Here is a 15,808-nt window from a genome sequence, read left to right as displayed (position 1 = left end):
TATGAGGAGGTGGTGGTAAAGGGGAAATTTGAGATGACAGAGGGTGAAGTAAGTACGGAGAGTGGTACCAGGGAAGACAGTGACTCTTTATTCCCTGGTAATACAGTATGCAACCCTGGTGAAGACCTTAGTTCTGACTTACAAAATTCCATAGGTCCTGACAATGAGGAATCAATGAAGAAACGATCTCATGCAAATCACAGAATTAATCCAGAGTCATTTACATCTACTGAGAATGTTAGTTTTCAGGTTGATTCTTCCATTTTCTGCACTGACAAATTAGTCAGTACAGAGAAGCACACTGAGGATTGCAAACATATGCCAACTTTTGCTTGCTGTCTCTGCCAGGTGATATGTGAAAATGAGGGTGTATTGCTGAAACACACAGCTGAATATCATCCCACAGCTACATTACTCTGTGCATACTGCCTTAACATATTCTCCAAAGAGGTCACTTTCAGAAATCATGTCTGCTGCAGACCTACAGGCCACACAAGCTTTTTACCAGCTAGCCCATTAACCCCAGTACCTGTTGTGCCTTTATCTGATCCTGCAAAGCAACACTCCACCAGTCATAGCAGTCAGACACTACTTCCCACCCCAATCCTGGGCACTAACTATAACACAATTAAAACGATCACATTATCTAAGACTTTTGAAAAACTACCCAAGAACCCATTACCTAATCAATGTGATCCTCCTCTGTCCTTGCCCACCTTGAAGTCAACCAATGCACCCTCTTCACTGCAAATCACACAATTTCACAATTATACAAATACCATCAATCAAGGCTTAAACTTGCCCAAAATTAAAACGGAGAACGAAACATTACCTCTAGACTCTTTACATAAGAGTGAAGCCAACACTTCTATGCTTTACCCAGGAACTTGGAGAGGAGAGAAGTGTGGCTTATCCATAATGTCAAATCAGGATGTGAAAGTAGAGAATGACAATGAGGATGGTCTTGTGGCATGTGAACCTTACAAGGAGGTAATGGTAGAGGGAGAATTTGAGATGACTGAGGATGAAGAGAGTACTGAGACCAATAATGAGGATGACCATGATTCTCTTCCTGCTGGTGATACAGAATTCAGCCCTGGTGAAGTCTTTAGAGCTGACTTACAATTTTCTACTAGTCCCAACAATAATGCATCAATATGGGAAAGATCTCATGCAAATCACAGTAAGGATACAAAGTCACTTGCCTCTACAGAAAAAGCTGGGTTTCAGGCTGATTCTCCCATCAGGACCGAGACACACATGGAGGATTGCAAAAATAAGCCAACGTTTGCTTGTTGTCTCTGTCAGGTTGTATGTGAGAATGAGGATTTCCTGCTGAAACACACAGCTGAATATCATCCAGCAGCTATATTTATCTGTGCATACTGCCTCAATATATTCTCCAAAGAGGACACTTTCAGAAATCATGTCTGCAGCAGACCTACAGGCTACATGAGCTTTTTACCAGCCACACCAGTAACCCCGGTACCTGCTGCACTTTTATCTGATCCTGCAAACACACACTCCAACAATCGCAGCAGTCAGAGAATATTTCCTACCCCCCTCCTGGGCACTAACTGTAACACAATTAAAATGGTCACGTTATCAAATAGTTTTGATAAAGTATCCAAGACCCCATTAACTAATCAGTGTGATCCTCCTCTGTCCTTGCCCACCTTGAGGTCAACCAATGCTCACTCTTCACGGCAAACCTCACAATTTCACAATTATGCAAACACCATCGAACAAGGCTTACACTTGCCCAAAATTAAAACAGAGAACCAACAATTACCTTTAGTCTCTTTACCTGAGAGTGAAGCCAACATTTTTACGCTTCACCCAATAACTTGGAGAGGAGAGAAGAGTGGCTCATCCATAATGTCAGATCAGAATGTGAAGGTAGAGAATGACAATGGGGATGGTCCTGCGGAATGTGGACCTTATGAGGAGGTGGTGGTAAAGGGGAAATTTGAGATGACAGAGGGTGAAGTAAGTATGGAGAGTGGTACCAGGGAAGACAGTGACTCTTTATTCTCTGGTAATACAGTATGCAACCCTGGTGAAGACCTTAGTTCTGACTCACAAAACTCCATAGGTCCTGACAATGAGGAATCAATGAAGAAACGATCTCGTGCAAATCACAGAATTAATCCAGAGTCATTTACATCTACTGAGAATGTTAGTTTTCAGGTTGATTCTTCCATTTTCTGCGCTGACAAATTAGTCAGTACAGAGAAGCACACGGAAGATTGCAAACATATGCCAACTTTTGCTTGCTGTCTCTGCCAGGTGATATGTGAAAATGAGGGTGTATTGCTGAAACACACAGCTGAATATCATCCCACAGCTACATTACTCTGTTCATACTGCCTCAACATATTCTCCAAAGAGGTCACTTTCAGAAATCATGTCTGCTGCAGACCTACAGGCCACACAAGCTTTTTACCAGCCACCCCATTAACCCCGGTACCTGTTGTGCCTTCATCTGATCCTGCAAAGCCACATTCCACCGATCCCAGCAGTCAGAAACTACATCCCACCCCCATCCTTGGCACTAAATGTAACAAAATTAAAATGATCACATTATCTGAGGTTTTTGATAATGTATCAAATACCCCATTACCTAATCAGTTTGATCGTCCTCTGTCCTTAATCACATTGAAGTCAACCAATCCACCCTCTTCACTGCAAATCTCACAATTTCACAATTATACAAACACCATCAATCAAGACTTACACTTGCCCAAAATTAAAACAGAGAATGAAAGATTACCTTTAGACTCTTTACCTGAGAGTGAAGCCAACATTTTTACACATGACCCAGTAACTTGGAGAGAAGAGAAGAGTGGCTCATCCATAATGTCAAATCAGGATGTGAAGGTAGAGAATTACAATGAGGATTGTCTTGTGGAATGTGGACCTTATGATGAGATGGTGGTAGAGAGGAAATTTGAAATGACCGAGGATGAAGAAAATACTGAGAGTGGTACAGGGACAGATAGTAAACCGTTAACCCCTGGTAATACAGTATCCCACCTTGGTGAAGACCTTAGCTTGGACTCGCAATATTTCACTGGTCCCAATAATGATGAATCGATAAAGAAAAGAACTCATGCAAATCAGAGGATGTATCCAGAGTCACTTATGTCTACAGGGAAAGTTGGTTTTCAGGCTGATTCTTCTTTTTGCTCTAATGGCAAATTAGTCAATACAGAAAGGCACAGTGAGGATTGCAAAAAGAAGCCAACTCTCCTTTGCTGTCTCTGCCAAGTAGTATGTGAGAATGAGAATTTCCTGCTGAAACACACAGCTGAATATCATCCTGCAGCTATATTTATCTGTTCATACTGCCTCAACATATTCTCCAAAGAGGACACTTTCAGAAATCACGTCTGCAGCAGACCTACAGGCTACATGAGCTTTTTACCAGCCACACCAGTAACCCCAGTACCTGCTGCACTTTTATCTGATCCTGCTAACACACACTCCAACAATCCCAGCAGTCAGAGAATACTTCCTACCCGCATCCTGGGCACTAACTGTAACACAATTAAAATGGTCACATTATCAAAGAGTTTTGATAAAGTATCCAAGACCCCATTAACTAATCAGTGTGATCCTCCTCTGTCCTTGCCCACCTTGAGGTCAACCAATGCTGACTCTTCACTGCAAATCTCACAATTTCACAATTATACAAACACCATCAAACAAGGCTTACACTTGCCGAAAATTAAAACAGAGAATGAAAGATTACCTTTAGACTCTTTACCTGAGAGTGAAGACAACATTTTTACACCTCACCCAGTAACTTGGAGAGGAGAGAAGAGTGGCTCATCCATAATGTCATATCAGAATGTGAAGGTAGAGAATAACAATGAGGATGGTCCCGCGGAATGTGGACCTTATGAGGAGGTGGTGGTAAAGGGGGAATTTGAAATGACAGAGGGTGAAGAAAGTACTGAGAGTGGTACTGGGGTAGACAGTGACTCTTTACTCCCTGGTAATACATTATGCAACCCTGGTGAAGCCCTTAGTTCTGACTCACAAAATTCCATAGTTCCCGACAATGAGGAATTAATAAAGAAAAGATGTCCTGCAAATCGCAGAATGAATCCAGAGTCATTTAAGTCTACTGGGAAAGTTGGTTTTCAGGTTGATTCTTCTATTTTTTGCTATGGCAAATTAGTCAGTACAGAGAAGCACACTGAGGATTGCAAAAATATGCCAACTTTTGCTTGCTGTCTCTGCCAGGTGATATGTGAAAATGAGGGTGTATTGCTTAAACACACAGCTGAATATCATCCCACAGCTACATTACTCTGTTCATACTGCCTCAACATATTCTCCAAAGAGAACACTTTCAGAAATCATGTCTGCAGCAGACCTACAAGCCACACAAGCATTTTACCAGCCACCCCATTAACCTCGGTACCTGTTGTGCCTCTATCTGATCCTTCAAAGCCACACTCCACCAATCCCAGATGTCAGAGACGACATCCCACCCCCATTCTGGGCACTAAATGTAACACAATTAAAATGATCACATTATCTAAGACTTTTGAAAAACTATCCAAGAACCCATTACCTAATCAATGTGATCCTCCTCTGCCCTTGCCCACCTTGAAGTCAACCAATGCACCCTCTTCACTGCAAATCACACAATTTCACAATTATACAAATACCATCAATCAAGGATTACATTTGCCCAAAATGAAAACCGAGAATGAAAGATTACCTTTCGACTCTCTACCTGAAAGTGAAGCCAACATTTTTACACATCACCCAGTAACTTGGAGAGTAAAGAAGAGTGGCTCATCCATAATGTCAAATCAGGATGTGAAGGTAGAGAATGACAATGAGGATTGTCTTGTGGAACGTGAACCTTATGAGGAGATGTTGGTAGAGGGAGAATTTGAGATGACAGATGATGAAGAAAGTACGGAGAGTGGTACCAGGGCAGATATTGACGCTTTAACCCCTGGTAATACAGTATCCCACCTTGGTGAAGACCTTAGATCGGACTCGCAATATTCCTCTGGTCCCAATAATGATGAATCGATAAAGAAAAGAACTCATGCAAATCAGAGTATGAATCCAGAGTCACTTAATCCTACAGGGAAAGTTGGTTTTCAGGCTGATTCTTCTATTCGCTGCAATGGCAAATTAGTCAGTACAGAGAAGCCGACTCTCCTTTGCTGTCTCTGCCAAGAAGGATGTGAGAATGAGGGTTTACTGCTGAAACACACAGCTGAATATCATCCTGCAGCTATATATATCTGTGCATACTGCCTTAATATATTCTCCAAAGAGGATGCTTTCAGAAATCATGTCTGCAGCAGACCTACAGGTTACATTAGCTTTTTACCAGCCACCCCAGTAACCCCGGTACCTGTTGTGCCATTATCTGATCCTGCCTTCACCTATCACAGCATTCAGAGAATACTTCCCACCCCCATCTTGGGCAATGCCCCAACACAGGCCAAGATAAGGAAGGAAATATCTCCTTTATTCCTTGCTAAGTTTACTCCACATGGAGTGGCTGTGCCACAAAATTTTGTCAGCCCCCCTTGCCCTCCTGGTTCTTCTGTTTTTGGCCCTGATGTTCCTGTCTGTTCACCCTCTGTAGTGCGTCGAACCAATCCTTCCCTGTCCAACGAATCCAGGATGATCCTTCAAATTCCAACACCTTCCAATCAATCTCTTCCAACTAAAGCTTTTGTATCCTTTTCACCCACTGTGGATTTCTCTGCACCCGTTGTAGTACAAGCCAACAGAAATAAGCCTAGACTGGCTCCAAAACAAATACCTGCAGCTAATGCTAGACCTCTTCAGTTACCTGCAAAACCCCCAGTGTCCTGTCCCACCTTGGTAAGTGGCATCGGCCAGAACAACCAGCCTCTGGTTTCTCCGCAGACATCTCCTGTCCAGATTCAGATTCCTACATCAGGCCCACTTGAAATAGTGACCATGTTTTTAAACAAAAGCAAGGATTTAGCTCAGCAGAAGCGACTCCACCAGAGCTGGCGCTCTAAGACCATCTTTCCCTGCCGTCAGTGTGGTGCTATCTCAAGACAACTCTCACTCAGGGTACGCCATCGCTATCTACATCAAGGGACACGGTTATACAAATGTCAGTGTGGGAAGTCATTTCAACGGCAGCTGCATTTGCTGAGGCACCAGGTACAACATTTAGAGTCTGTTCTATTTGTTTGTGGAAATAAGTTTGAAGGGGCACATAAATTGTCTTGGCACAAACAAAGGTTACATCGAAAACATAAAACTTCTAATGGGAGACAGAATGCTAATAAAAAGTGCATAGCAGCCTTTGACTGTATCTGTGGTCAGGTGTTTTCAAGGCCCTCCGCTCTACTGTGGCATATGCTTAAAAATGCTAAACCCTTGAAACACAAATACAAAAATGACAGTGGGCTGAATGAACCTGTCTCTGCTGTTTGAAAGTTTGTAAATGTGACCTACTGGAGGTTAATATATTTCCATATACCAGTGAGATCTCACCTGTTTGAGGCAAAGCTCAACCGTCAACTGCTCTCTTTGGACTGACATTAATCAAACAGAATTTACATTTTGTCTATTTATGATGGATTTTTCTTTAATACTAGATCTTTAAACAATGTTTAAATTACTTGTTCATGGTGTTGGCGCAAATATAGCTTTTTTTGTAGACTGATATTTAAAAGAAAAGAGGATGAAGGCCAAATCCATAATGTCATAAATGGTGAAACTTTAACTCAAAAGTTAAGTTTTGTTTGAAAAGTAATGGACACTGTCCCATATACATTGAAGCGCTTGTATTTTGTATAAGACTACTATTAACGCTATGTTAGTTCAAAGCAGTTGTGGAGATTGATGTAACATAAATCTACATTTTGTAGAAATATATATTTTTTCTCTATCTCGGTGTTAGAAGTTAGGAGAAATATGCTACTACTTGAAGAATGGGCTTACTAATGAGTATTTTTGGCAACCTCTCATTTATTAATGATAACCAACTGAAAAACATAACTCAATGCGTTTTGAGTTTTTTTCATTTCTGTGAATAAATAACTGTTATAGTTCCGTTATTAAAGGGTTTTGTGTTCTACACCAATGATTGATTCTAATCAATTTGTAATAAAAGCAATACAAAGAATATACATGGAGAAATTCAACTTGTGTTTTTGAGGCTTTATATAGTCAGGAAACATGAAGTTATTAACATGAGATGGCTTTATTCAAATGTGCAAAAATAATGCTGTAAACCCTTTTCAGCTTTTTTCGTCTAGTTATTTATGTGTAGATTTCACAGTTCAATGTGCAAAACTAAATTTCTGATTAACTTATTTTTGGTCCAAAAGCAATATAAACATACTTAGTTGTGTTTGTTTTTTAGTTTGTTTGGAAAAAGAAAATGTCTTAAAAATTATGTTTGGTCAAATAATGAGTCAGGTGCCATTAATATGTTCCATTGATAGCTTCCCTCATGCCAACAGTTTTAAATGCATGAAGACAGCAGTAATGCTGACATTTCAGTTTTTTGCTTCAGTTAGAAAAAGCAAGTCCGTTCAAGTCTATTCTCATTGTCCTCATATATTCATTAGGAATTCAGTCTCTTTTGAAAACTCAACTCCAAAGCCAAGCTGCTGAATAATATATTCTAAATAATATAGGACTACAGCATAGTTTTCGATAGGAATTTTGGCCAAACATGTGTGATGAATATTTTTTCCACCAGGGGGAGATACCTACAAACAACAGAACATAATCAACCTCTTCTCTTAGAGAACTGACAGCTCTTAACAAACTTAAATATTCAGGGTCTGGCTATAAAGATTTTTTTGCTTCACCAACATTCTGAAGACCATAATGCATGAACCCCTTTCATGGTGTGATTAAGCTCTCCACATGCTATAATTCAACAGATGTCAGGTTAAAGGGCTGATTGAAATTAAAGTCATTCCCATAATTTTTATTATGATTATTATTTTGCTTTGGGTGCAAGTTGTTCTGCCTGAATTAGGGTCTTTCAAAAAATATACAATCTGGAACAAAGAGCAATAGTCTGGCCTATCCTTGACTCCTAACTATAATTTAACTTACCTTTGAAAAAGTTGACAAAGTTAGGGAGATCTTCAAAAATGTCTCATTCTCTGGTTATAGTCACATTAAAATGTAATTGTTGTTCCATGTCTTTTTGCAACAGGGAACATACTATATCAAAATAGATTAGAGACATAAAGGTAGGGACACATCAAATTATAATCGGGCTGTTCAGTATGATTTCTACTTTGAATGTCTGAGATGAACATCTGAACCCCAGGTACATTCTTGAGCTTGAAGAGGAGTAACTTACCCAATGTCACATCAATAAACATGATCTATCTTTTACTTTGTGAAAAAAAAAAAAAGATTTTTTTTTTTTTTTCATTTTTCAAAAACAAACCTGTGTTTACAAGAAAACTGCATTTGTCCCTTAACACCTTGTAACACCAACAGCTCAAAACATTTTATCAATACATAAAACAATAGTATCAGTAATTGTATCAATTATGAACTGAAACGCTACAAAAAATCCCCAAACATTAAAGCAACCAGAGGTCAAGCCCAAGTTTCCCATGTACATTGAGGAAACATTTGCTATACAAACATCACCATCGTAAATACACATGAATTGTCCTTGTTCCAGAACTTTTGTAATTAATTTTGTCACAAACAAATGAGTATTCTGTGGTTGTTGCTGTAAAAAAAAAGAAAGTTCAATATAAAAATCCTCCATTAGGTCAGAGCACCAGGTGCCTGTGCAATTTTAATTGGAGAGCACGCAGAGGATGGATAATAAAGTAGCCTTCATTATGGGTTTCAAAGAGTTGTCACAGGTCACCTGTTCAGAGAAACAGAGTTATTTAGAGTCACCCCATAAACCAAAAGTTTTGGATAAACCAAACATGTAACCAAATTTTCTAGGATAGGGGCCAAATGTCAGCGATGATGTAGTGCCTGGGTAAGTAACTCAGAGGTTCTCTGGAAGGAGTGGCTCAGGTCGTCAAGCTTCTGCTCCATGGAGATGATTCTCTGCTCAAGCTCATGATAAGAGCTGTTCCAGGTTGCACTTAGATCACACATGATCATCTGCATCTGTTTGTGGAAACATGTGGGATAGGACCTGGCTTTCAGTTGTGATTTTGACATTTTTTTAAATATGTACCTCAACGCTACAGCCTGTATGTCTGTATTTATTTATTTATTTATTTTTTTGTTAAGATTTTAGCACAAACTAATATATCAGTCCAAATATTTGGACACTAAAGCCACTCTTAAAATGTATTAAGTTTCATTAGATTAAAAAAAAATATCAAAGTGGCATCTGCAAAGAAATTATGCTTCTTTTTTGGGGCAAACTTCCCTTTTCTTTTTCGCTTGCCATTTTGCAGTTACTTTTAAACTATTGGTATCAGGTAATGAATGAAATAAATTCTACTCAAGTACACACGGGTTTCCTCGCAGAGTAACCGCAGGTGTAATTCATCACATTTATAGAAATGATCTGTAAAGTTTGAATACCAAGTATCCAAATAATTTTTTCATAATTTTAAACAGTAAATCTATTGTATTATAATTTATTTATAATAAATCTAACAAATTAATTTTTTTTTATGTTTTTTTACTTTAAAGTGTAATTATTTGCTCTTTTTACATATTATAACTCTTTTTTTTTTTTATTTCTTTTTTTATCATTTTGGGACCACTGTTTATGATTTGGGCATGCAATGTTTCTAGTAGGCATAGCTGAAGGCCGAAGAGCTCCAGATGGGTGCGGGCTCTCCGAAAGAGGGCGGGTTACTCCAAAAGGGGGTTGTGCCAACTCCACTTCCACACATGGTTAGTATTATTTATGTTAGGTGCTCACTACGGTGTCTCTTTGCTGGTGGTTTGGAGCTCACGCCCCCTTTTGCAGTGCTGCCTGCATCTATATCCTTCTCAAGTGTTTTGGACTGAGCCAGTTTTAATAAATCTAAACAAAGGTCATAAGATCATTCACATTTTACATTCAGTTTCAGGTTCATTTGTTTCCTTTACATTTAGATGAGAACTAGTCTCAGTGGAAGTCAGCTATGTCTAGGTCTCTTTAGGCTCTTTATTGTTGTTTTATGTGTATACAGTCATAAGGCACTGCCATACCTAAAGTACTCTGGTCTTTTTACAAAGATGTTAAGGTGAGTTTCACAGAACATATATATGTCTCAACACCTAGTAATAAAGAAAGTGGGCCAGTCTAATGCACTAAATTAGTATTTTTTTTTTTTCTTTCATTTAGACACTTCTTTAAGGCAAACTATAGATCTAAACACTATTGACGTTGAGTATGTCTGACTTACTTTTGAGAGGTCCACCATCTCACTGGCATAGTCCCTTATCTTTCTCTGCTTCAGCCGCAGGTGTCGAAATCTAGTCAGAGAGAGAGTGTGGGAGATAGTTCACTTCTTTAAGCAGGTGATACATTCACATCTTCTGATACATCAACTTGAAGGAACTCTAGGCAGTTTGGTTGCTCTGTGCTGAGGCTGTCAGTCCTCTATGAAATGCATGATTTTCTGATTACTCTGTAACCTCTATTAATGAGAGTTTATGCATTTCATTTGGGTGCAGAACATCAATCTCTTGACATTTTTTGATGCAGAGGTTTTGTTGCAGGCCTGCTGTTCAAGTTCTCTAAAAAAACTCTGTTTCCCAAAAAAGCAAAACCGAAACCAGTTATTGTAGAGGAACCACCGATAACTGCTGAAGCATACAAAAATGACCAGAGTCATGTAGACTAAGAGCAAAAAGGGAACAGACCAAAACACATAAACCAAAATGACCTCCGAACGGTTTGGCTCACTGCTTCCTGACGTGCTGATTTAGCTGTCACTGTAGCACCCACTTTCTTTCCAGAGTATTTTTGGTGTTAAAACTGTAAAATAGGAAGTCAAAAAATCCCTCTAAAAACCATCCTGCACACATGGAACATTTTAAGGGCCAGATTCCTGTAGTCATTAATGGTGTGAAATGCAATGCAAATTCACACATCTGGGCTTCCTATTCTCTGGTCATAAAGGAACTCCAGTCAAAGAGGCCAGCCAGCTGAGTGGCTCTTCCCAAACTAAGCTCCTTATCTGCAGGAAGATGGGAGTACATGTTGTAAACAATAAAGTGGTTACAACAATCAGCTATGTAGATGGGGAAACAAGTGGACTTAATACCAGTGGTGGGACATGCATTTAAAGTCTAGGCCTTCAGAGTGATTCATGCCATAAAAAAAAACACAGTTTCACAATGAATAAGACAACCTATGTCTTTGGGCATCATACATTATGTCACAGCTAAATAATAATACCAATTGACATTTTAAAAAGCCAGAATTTGAAATGACACTTAATTCTCAAGCAAGCCTAATTTTAACTGTAGCATGACTGTTCTCCCGAACAGACATTCAAATATCATAATGTTTCATATGAATCTACCAAGGAGGTCAATAATACCTGGAAAAAACTATCTAATAAGTTATCATTTAAAGTTGCTTGCAATAACTTTCGTTTAGTCAGGGTACACGGTTAAGAAGCGTTCCATGCTAGTTGGATGTGGGATATTCCTACTTGATATCTCCGACCATAAATGCATTCCATTCCCAGATATTTGAAACTGCAATGCTCCTGTTAGTTTAGCAGGGGTTTGACTCTCATTAGAGAGGTCTCTTAGCCAGTGTTGACAACTAGTTTCAATGGAATGTAGCTAAAGCCTGCTCGAAAAGTCGCTAAATGTCGCTAGATGAAGTCTTACGCTAACTAACATATTCGTGACATACCACTTCTCAATTGCATTTTGCATATTGTCCACCTTTTACATGTGTTTACACCTGAGACTCGTAATGACGGATTAATTGACAGCTGCTGTCAGACTCTATGTTATTATTATTCCTCACACGGTCGCAAGACGACATGTACATGATTCTGGCGTGGTGAGCTGGAACCTGCTTACGTCAGCTATCACCGCTTACATCACGAAGTACCGCAACAGCCAATAGGAAAATTCAACTGCAGTAGCCACCGTTCAACCTGAAGAGGGCAGCACTCAGACGTTTTTACACCATATATTGTAGAATTAAAACACTTTATACACAAATGTCAAAAAAATTACTTGAATCAATGACCAGTACTAATAAAGCCCCATGCTTACAGATCATTAACTAAAAAAAGTTGGTTTAGGGTTTAGTTACCCTTTAAATGTAAAACTAAAGGGGAGAAAACAATACAGATTTGTGATTGATCCTTGGCAACATACGCAGCTCATTCAAGTCTATGTCAGCTGCCTTGCGGTCAACTGATTGTGCTGCTCCACCTTCTCGCCTGCTCACCTCGCTCACTGTCAGTCTCACTGAACAGAGTATACGCAGAGAGAGTGCCTCCGAGTCCGGGCAGGAAAGCAAGACCACTTGCTTTTTTCAATGGAAGTAGCTAAGGTTTCTCCATAAAGTCGCTAAATCTAGCGGCAAAGTCGCTAAGTTGGCAACACTGCTCTTAACAACCCAACTGATAAACAATGATGCAGCGCTAGCATTTGTGCTACAGGTGTATGATTATCAAAATAGATTATAATGTTTTATACACCTGTTTCTGCTGCCATTTTTTAAACAAGCTTTAATATCATGTCAGTTGAGAATTTCTGCACAAGCCTACAAGTTGTATTTCTGACTTCAAGATGCATTCCATTACACTTTTCCTAGTAGGAAGTGGTAAAATCTGACTTTCCAAGTTGAATGGAACACAACACTACTTTTCAAAACTTGATCTGACACTGAATGCTCAAGCAGCCTAATTTACACTTAGAAAACTCCTGATGTTGCTATAACAATGCAAAAAGCACTTACCAATTTACTTGAAGTGAAAATCAGTCCTCCTTTCCTGTTTAATAAATTAAGCCATAACACGGTCATGTAGAATATCTCATGGATTTTAAATCCATAAGGATTCTTTCTCAATGGCGATAGCGGCAGTGATGACAGCCGATTCGTCAGACAGCTTGATCTTACGCTCGTCGCTTTCAAATTACGTACATAACTTAAATCGTGATTGCGTCACTCAAGGTCAGCTAGAAGGCCTGGACTGGGACATATCCTAAAGATCACACCCACCAAGAACAAATAAATCAACCTGATTGGCTGAAGAATCTGACAATCTGACTTTATTTGCCCATTCATTTGTACTGTCGAGGGATTCTGTAGAAATTCTGAAGGCCTGACGGGGTGGAGCTCAAACTCACGCACTGATTCAGGAATGCGATTTGTGAAACAGTTGTCACACTTTGGTTGTAAGCATCAAGGAATAAATTATTTTAAGTTTTTCTCTATTTGTTTGTAGATTAATTAAGAGTGGAAAGCGATTAAAAATACATATGAAAAATACTTATTTATTTGGCATGTTATGCCAGCAGAGAAGGTTTTGCTAGTCCTAAGAATTCACCACTGCTTAACACCCAGTTCCAGATGCTGGCAGCACATGGAACTGCCATTCTTGCAATGATCGCAAGATCAACAACCACAAGACCACATTTATAAGCCACTAGTTCAACCAGTGTCATCTGCTCTGACAGTCAGATGAAGATGATGAATGTTTGCTGTAATAATGTGATTTCTCTGAAACTGAAATGTGGAATCAGAACAATTCCCCTTGCCTTGGGATTCAAATAATAAAATCTTCCAGGTGATTTAATTGATTAACTATTGCATGCAGTTTGCTGATTAATTCATATTATACATAAGTTAATTCCGGTACTTTAATCTGCATGCACAAGTGGTGTTCTAAGAGTGTTAATAGTTAATATAGTATCACTGGGACGCATCACTGTTTGTATAAAGACACAAAACTACACAAAACCCCTTTATTTGGTGCGATTGCTCAATCCGAACAAGTTTTTGAATTTTAACAATGGTTCCCTATCTGTCACTCACTCGATGTTGTGTCAAAGTAGTGACACTAGGGGTCGCCCTTGGGAGATCTTTGAGAAAAGGCAGATGGGAATTGGCGAGTGGAATCTGCATGCCACTCCCCCGGACACACGTGTTTAGAAGGAGCTGGCTCGCAACCACTCATTCAGATTTTGTCTTCGGAGCTGAGCGGTTGTGTTCATGCATACCTCACTGGCGGCTAAGGCTTACAGTGCCGCTGGACTGGCTGCCTCTACCCTGCAGGACATGGCTCTCCTGCAGGTGCACCAAGCCAAGGCACTAAGAGATCTGCACGAGGGTAGTTCTGACCAGGATTGATGCTGGAGCTGTACTTGGCGACTGATCTCGCCCTCCAGGCGATTAAGGTCACGACGCAGACTCTCGGACAGGCGATGTCCACACTGGTGGTCCAGGAGCACCACCTTTGTCTCAACTTGGGTGAGATGAGGGAGTCTGACAATGTATGGTTCCTTGACGCCCCTGTCTCCCAGGTTGGCCTATTCGGTGACACCATCGATGACTTTGCCCAGTTTCTCGGCAGTTAAGAAGCAGACGGAGGCTATTCAACATATCCTACCCCAGCGTGGATCAAGATCCCGAACCCCGTCTGCTCGTTGCCAAGGGCGTCCCCATACGGCCCAGTAGGCGGAGATCATAACCCTTCTACGGAAGGATGCGTTAGAGCCTGCCCCTCAAGCCGAGATGAAGAAGGGGTTCTATAGCCCCTTCATCATCGTACCAAAGAAAGGCGGTGTGTTGCAGGCAATCTTGGACCTGCGAGTACTGAACCGGGCCTTGCACAGACTCCCATTCAAGATGCTGATGCAGAAAAGTATTTTAGCGTGCGTTTGGAGCAAGATTGTTTCGTGGACCTTAAGGACATGTACTTCCACATCTCGGGTTTACCTCGGCACTGGCCCTTTTTGCGGTTTGACTTAGAGGGCCGGGCGTACCAGTACAAGGTCCTCCCCTTTGGTCTGTCCCTGTCGCCTCGCATATTCAAGAAAGTCGCAGAGGCAGCCCTTGCCCCCCTAAGGGAAGTGGGCATCTGCATCCTCAACTATCTTGATGACTGGCTGATTCTAGCTCACTCTCAAGACTTGTTCTGTGCACACAGGGACCTGGTGCTCAGGCACCTCACCTCAGGGCTTTGGGTCAACTGGGAAAAGAGCAAGCTCACCCCGGTTCGGAGCATCTCTTTTCTCGAGTTAGACTCAGTCTCTATGATGGCGCGCCTCATGAGTGTGCACTCGCAGTTGGTGCTGAACTGCCTGAAGTCGTTCAGGTGGAAGACGTCGGTCACACTGAAGCAATTTCAGAGGCTCCTGGGACATATGGCGTCCTCGGCTGCGATCATGCCACTTGGGTTGATGACCGCTTCAGCACTGGCTTCAGACTCGAGTCCCGAGATGGGTATGGCACATTGCGTGGTCAGCACTCTGATCTACCGCCACTTGTTCAGCCTTTGGACGGACCTTGCATTTCTGCAGCCAGGGGTCCTCTTAATGTAAGTGTCCAGGTGCATTGTTGTTATGACAGACGCCTCTGAGCGTGGCTGGGGTGCCATGTGCAATGGGCATGCAGCCACGGGCTCCTGGACAGGGCCGCGACTGCATTGGCATATCAACTGCCTCGAGTTGCTTTGGGTAGGTTAAGGCTTCTGAGCACAGTAAGCTGGAGGAGCAATACACAGTGGCTAAGGGGAAGGTGAAAAAGTTGTGCATGAAGGCAGAAGAAGGGTAAGCGGGCCAGCATGATAGCCAGGCTAAAGGATAATAACAGACAGGCAGGAGACACACTTGTACTCAGAGGAGCGAGGAGGGAACTAGA

General features: G+C 40.9%; 1 protein-coding gene across 2 annotated transcripts in view; it reads right to left on the bottom strand.

Annotated features, from left to right (window-relative positions):
* Nucleotides 1-7,164: 7,164 nt before the first annotated feature.
* LOC127655507 (intermediate conductance calcium-activated potassium channel protein 4-like) overlaps nt 7,165-15,808 on the bottom strand; it is a 56,293-nt gene continuing 47,649 nt past the window's right edge. Inside the window, exons 7-9 of one of the 2 annotated variants that reach the window (XM_052143374.1) lie at nt 10,374-10,443; nt 9,008-9,132; nt 7,165-8,878 (exon numbers count right to left, since the gene is read on the bottom strand). In XM_052143374.1, the coding sequence (XP_051999334.1) occupies nt 8,875-8,878; nt 9,008-9,132; nt 10,374-10,443 (199 nt within the window). In that variant the 3' untranslated portion in view covers nt 7,165-8,874. Of the gene's footprint in view, nt 9,133-10,373; nt 10,444-15,808 lie in introns of both variants that reach the window. The other variant, XM_052143373.1, reaches the window with a different exon arrangement.

The sequence above is a fragment of the Xyrauchen texanus genome, chromosome 15, assembly GCF_025860055.1.
Source record: "Xyrauchen texanus isolate HMW12.3.18 chromosome 15, RBS_HiC_50CHRs, whole genome shotgun sequence".
NCBI lineage: Eukaryota > Metazoa > Chordata > Actinopteri > Cypriniformes > Catostomidae > Xyrauchen > Xyrauchen texanus.
Note: the sequence above shows the minus strand (reverse complement) of the source record. Positions and strands in the feature narration are given on the sequence as shown.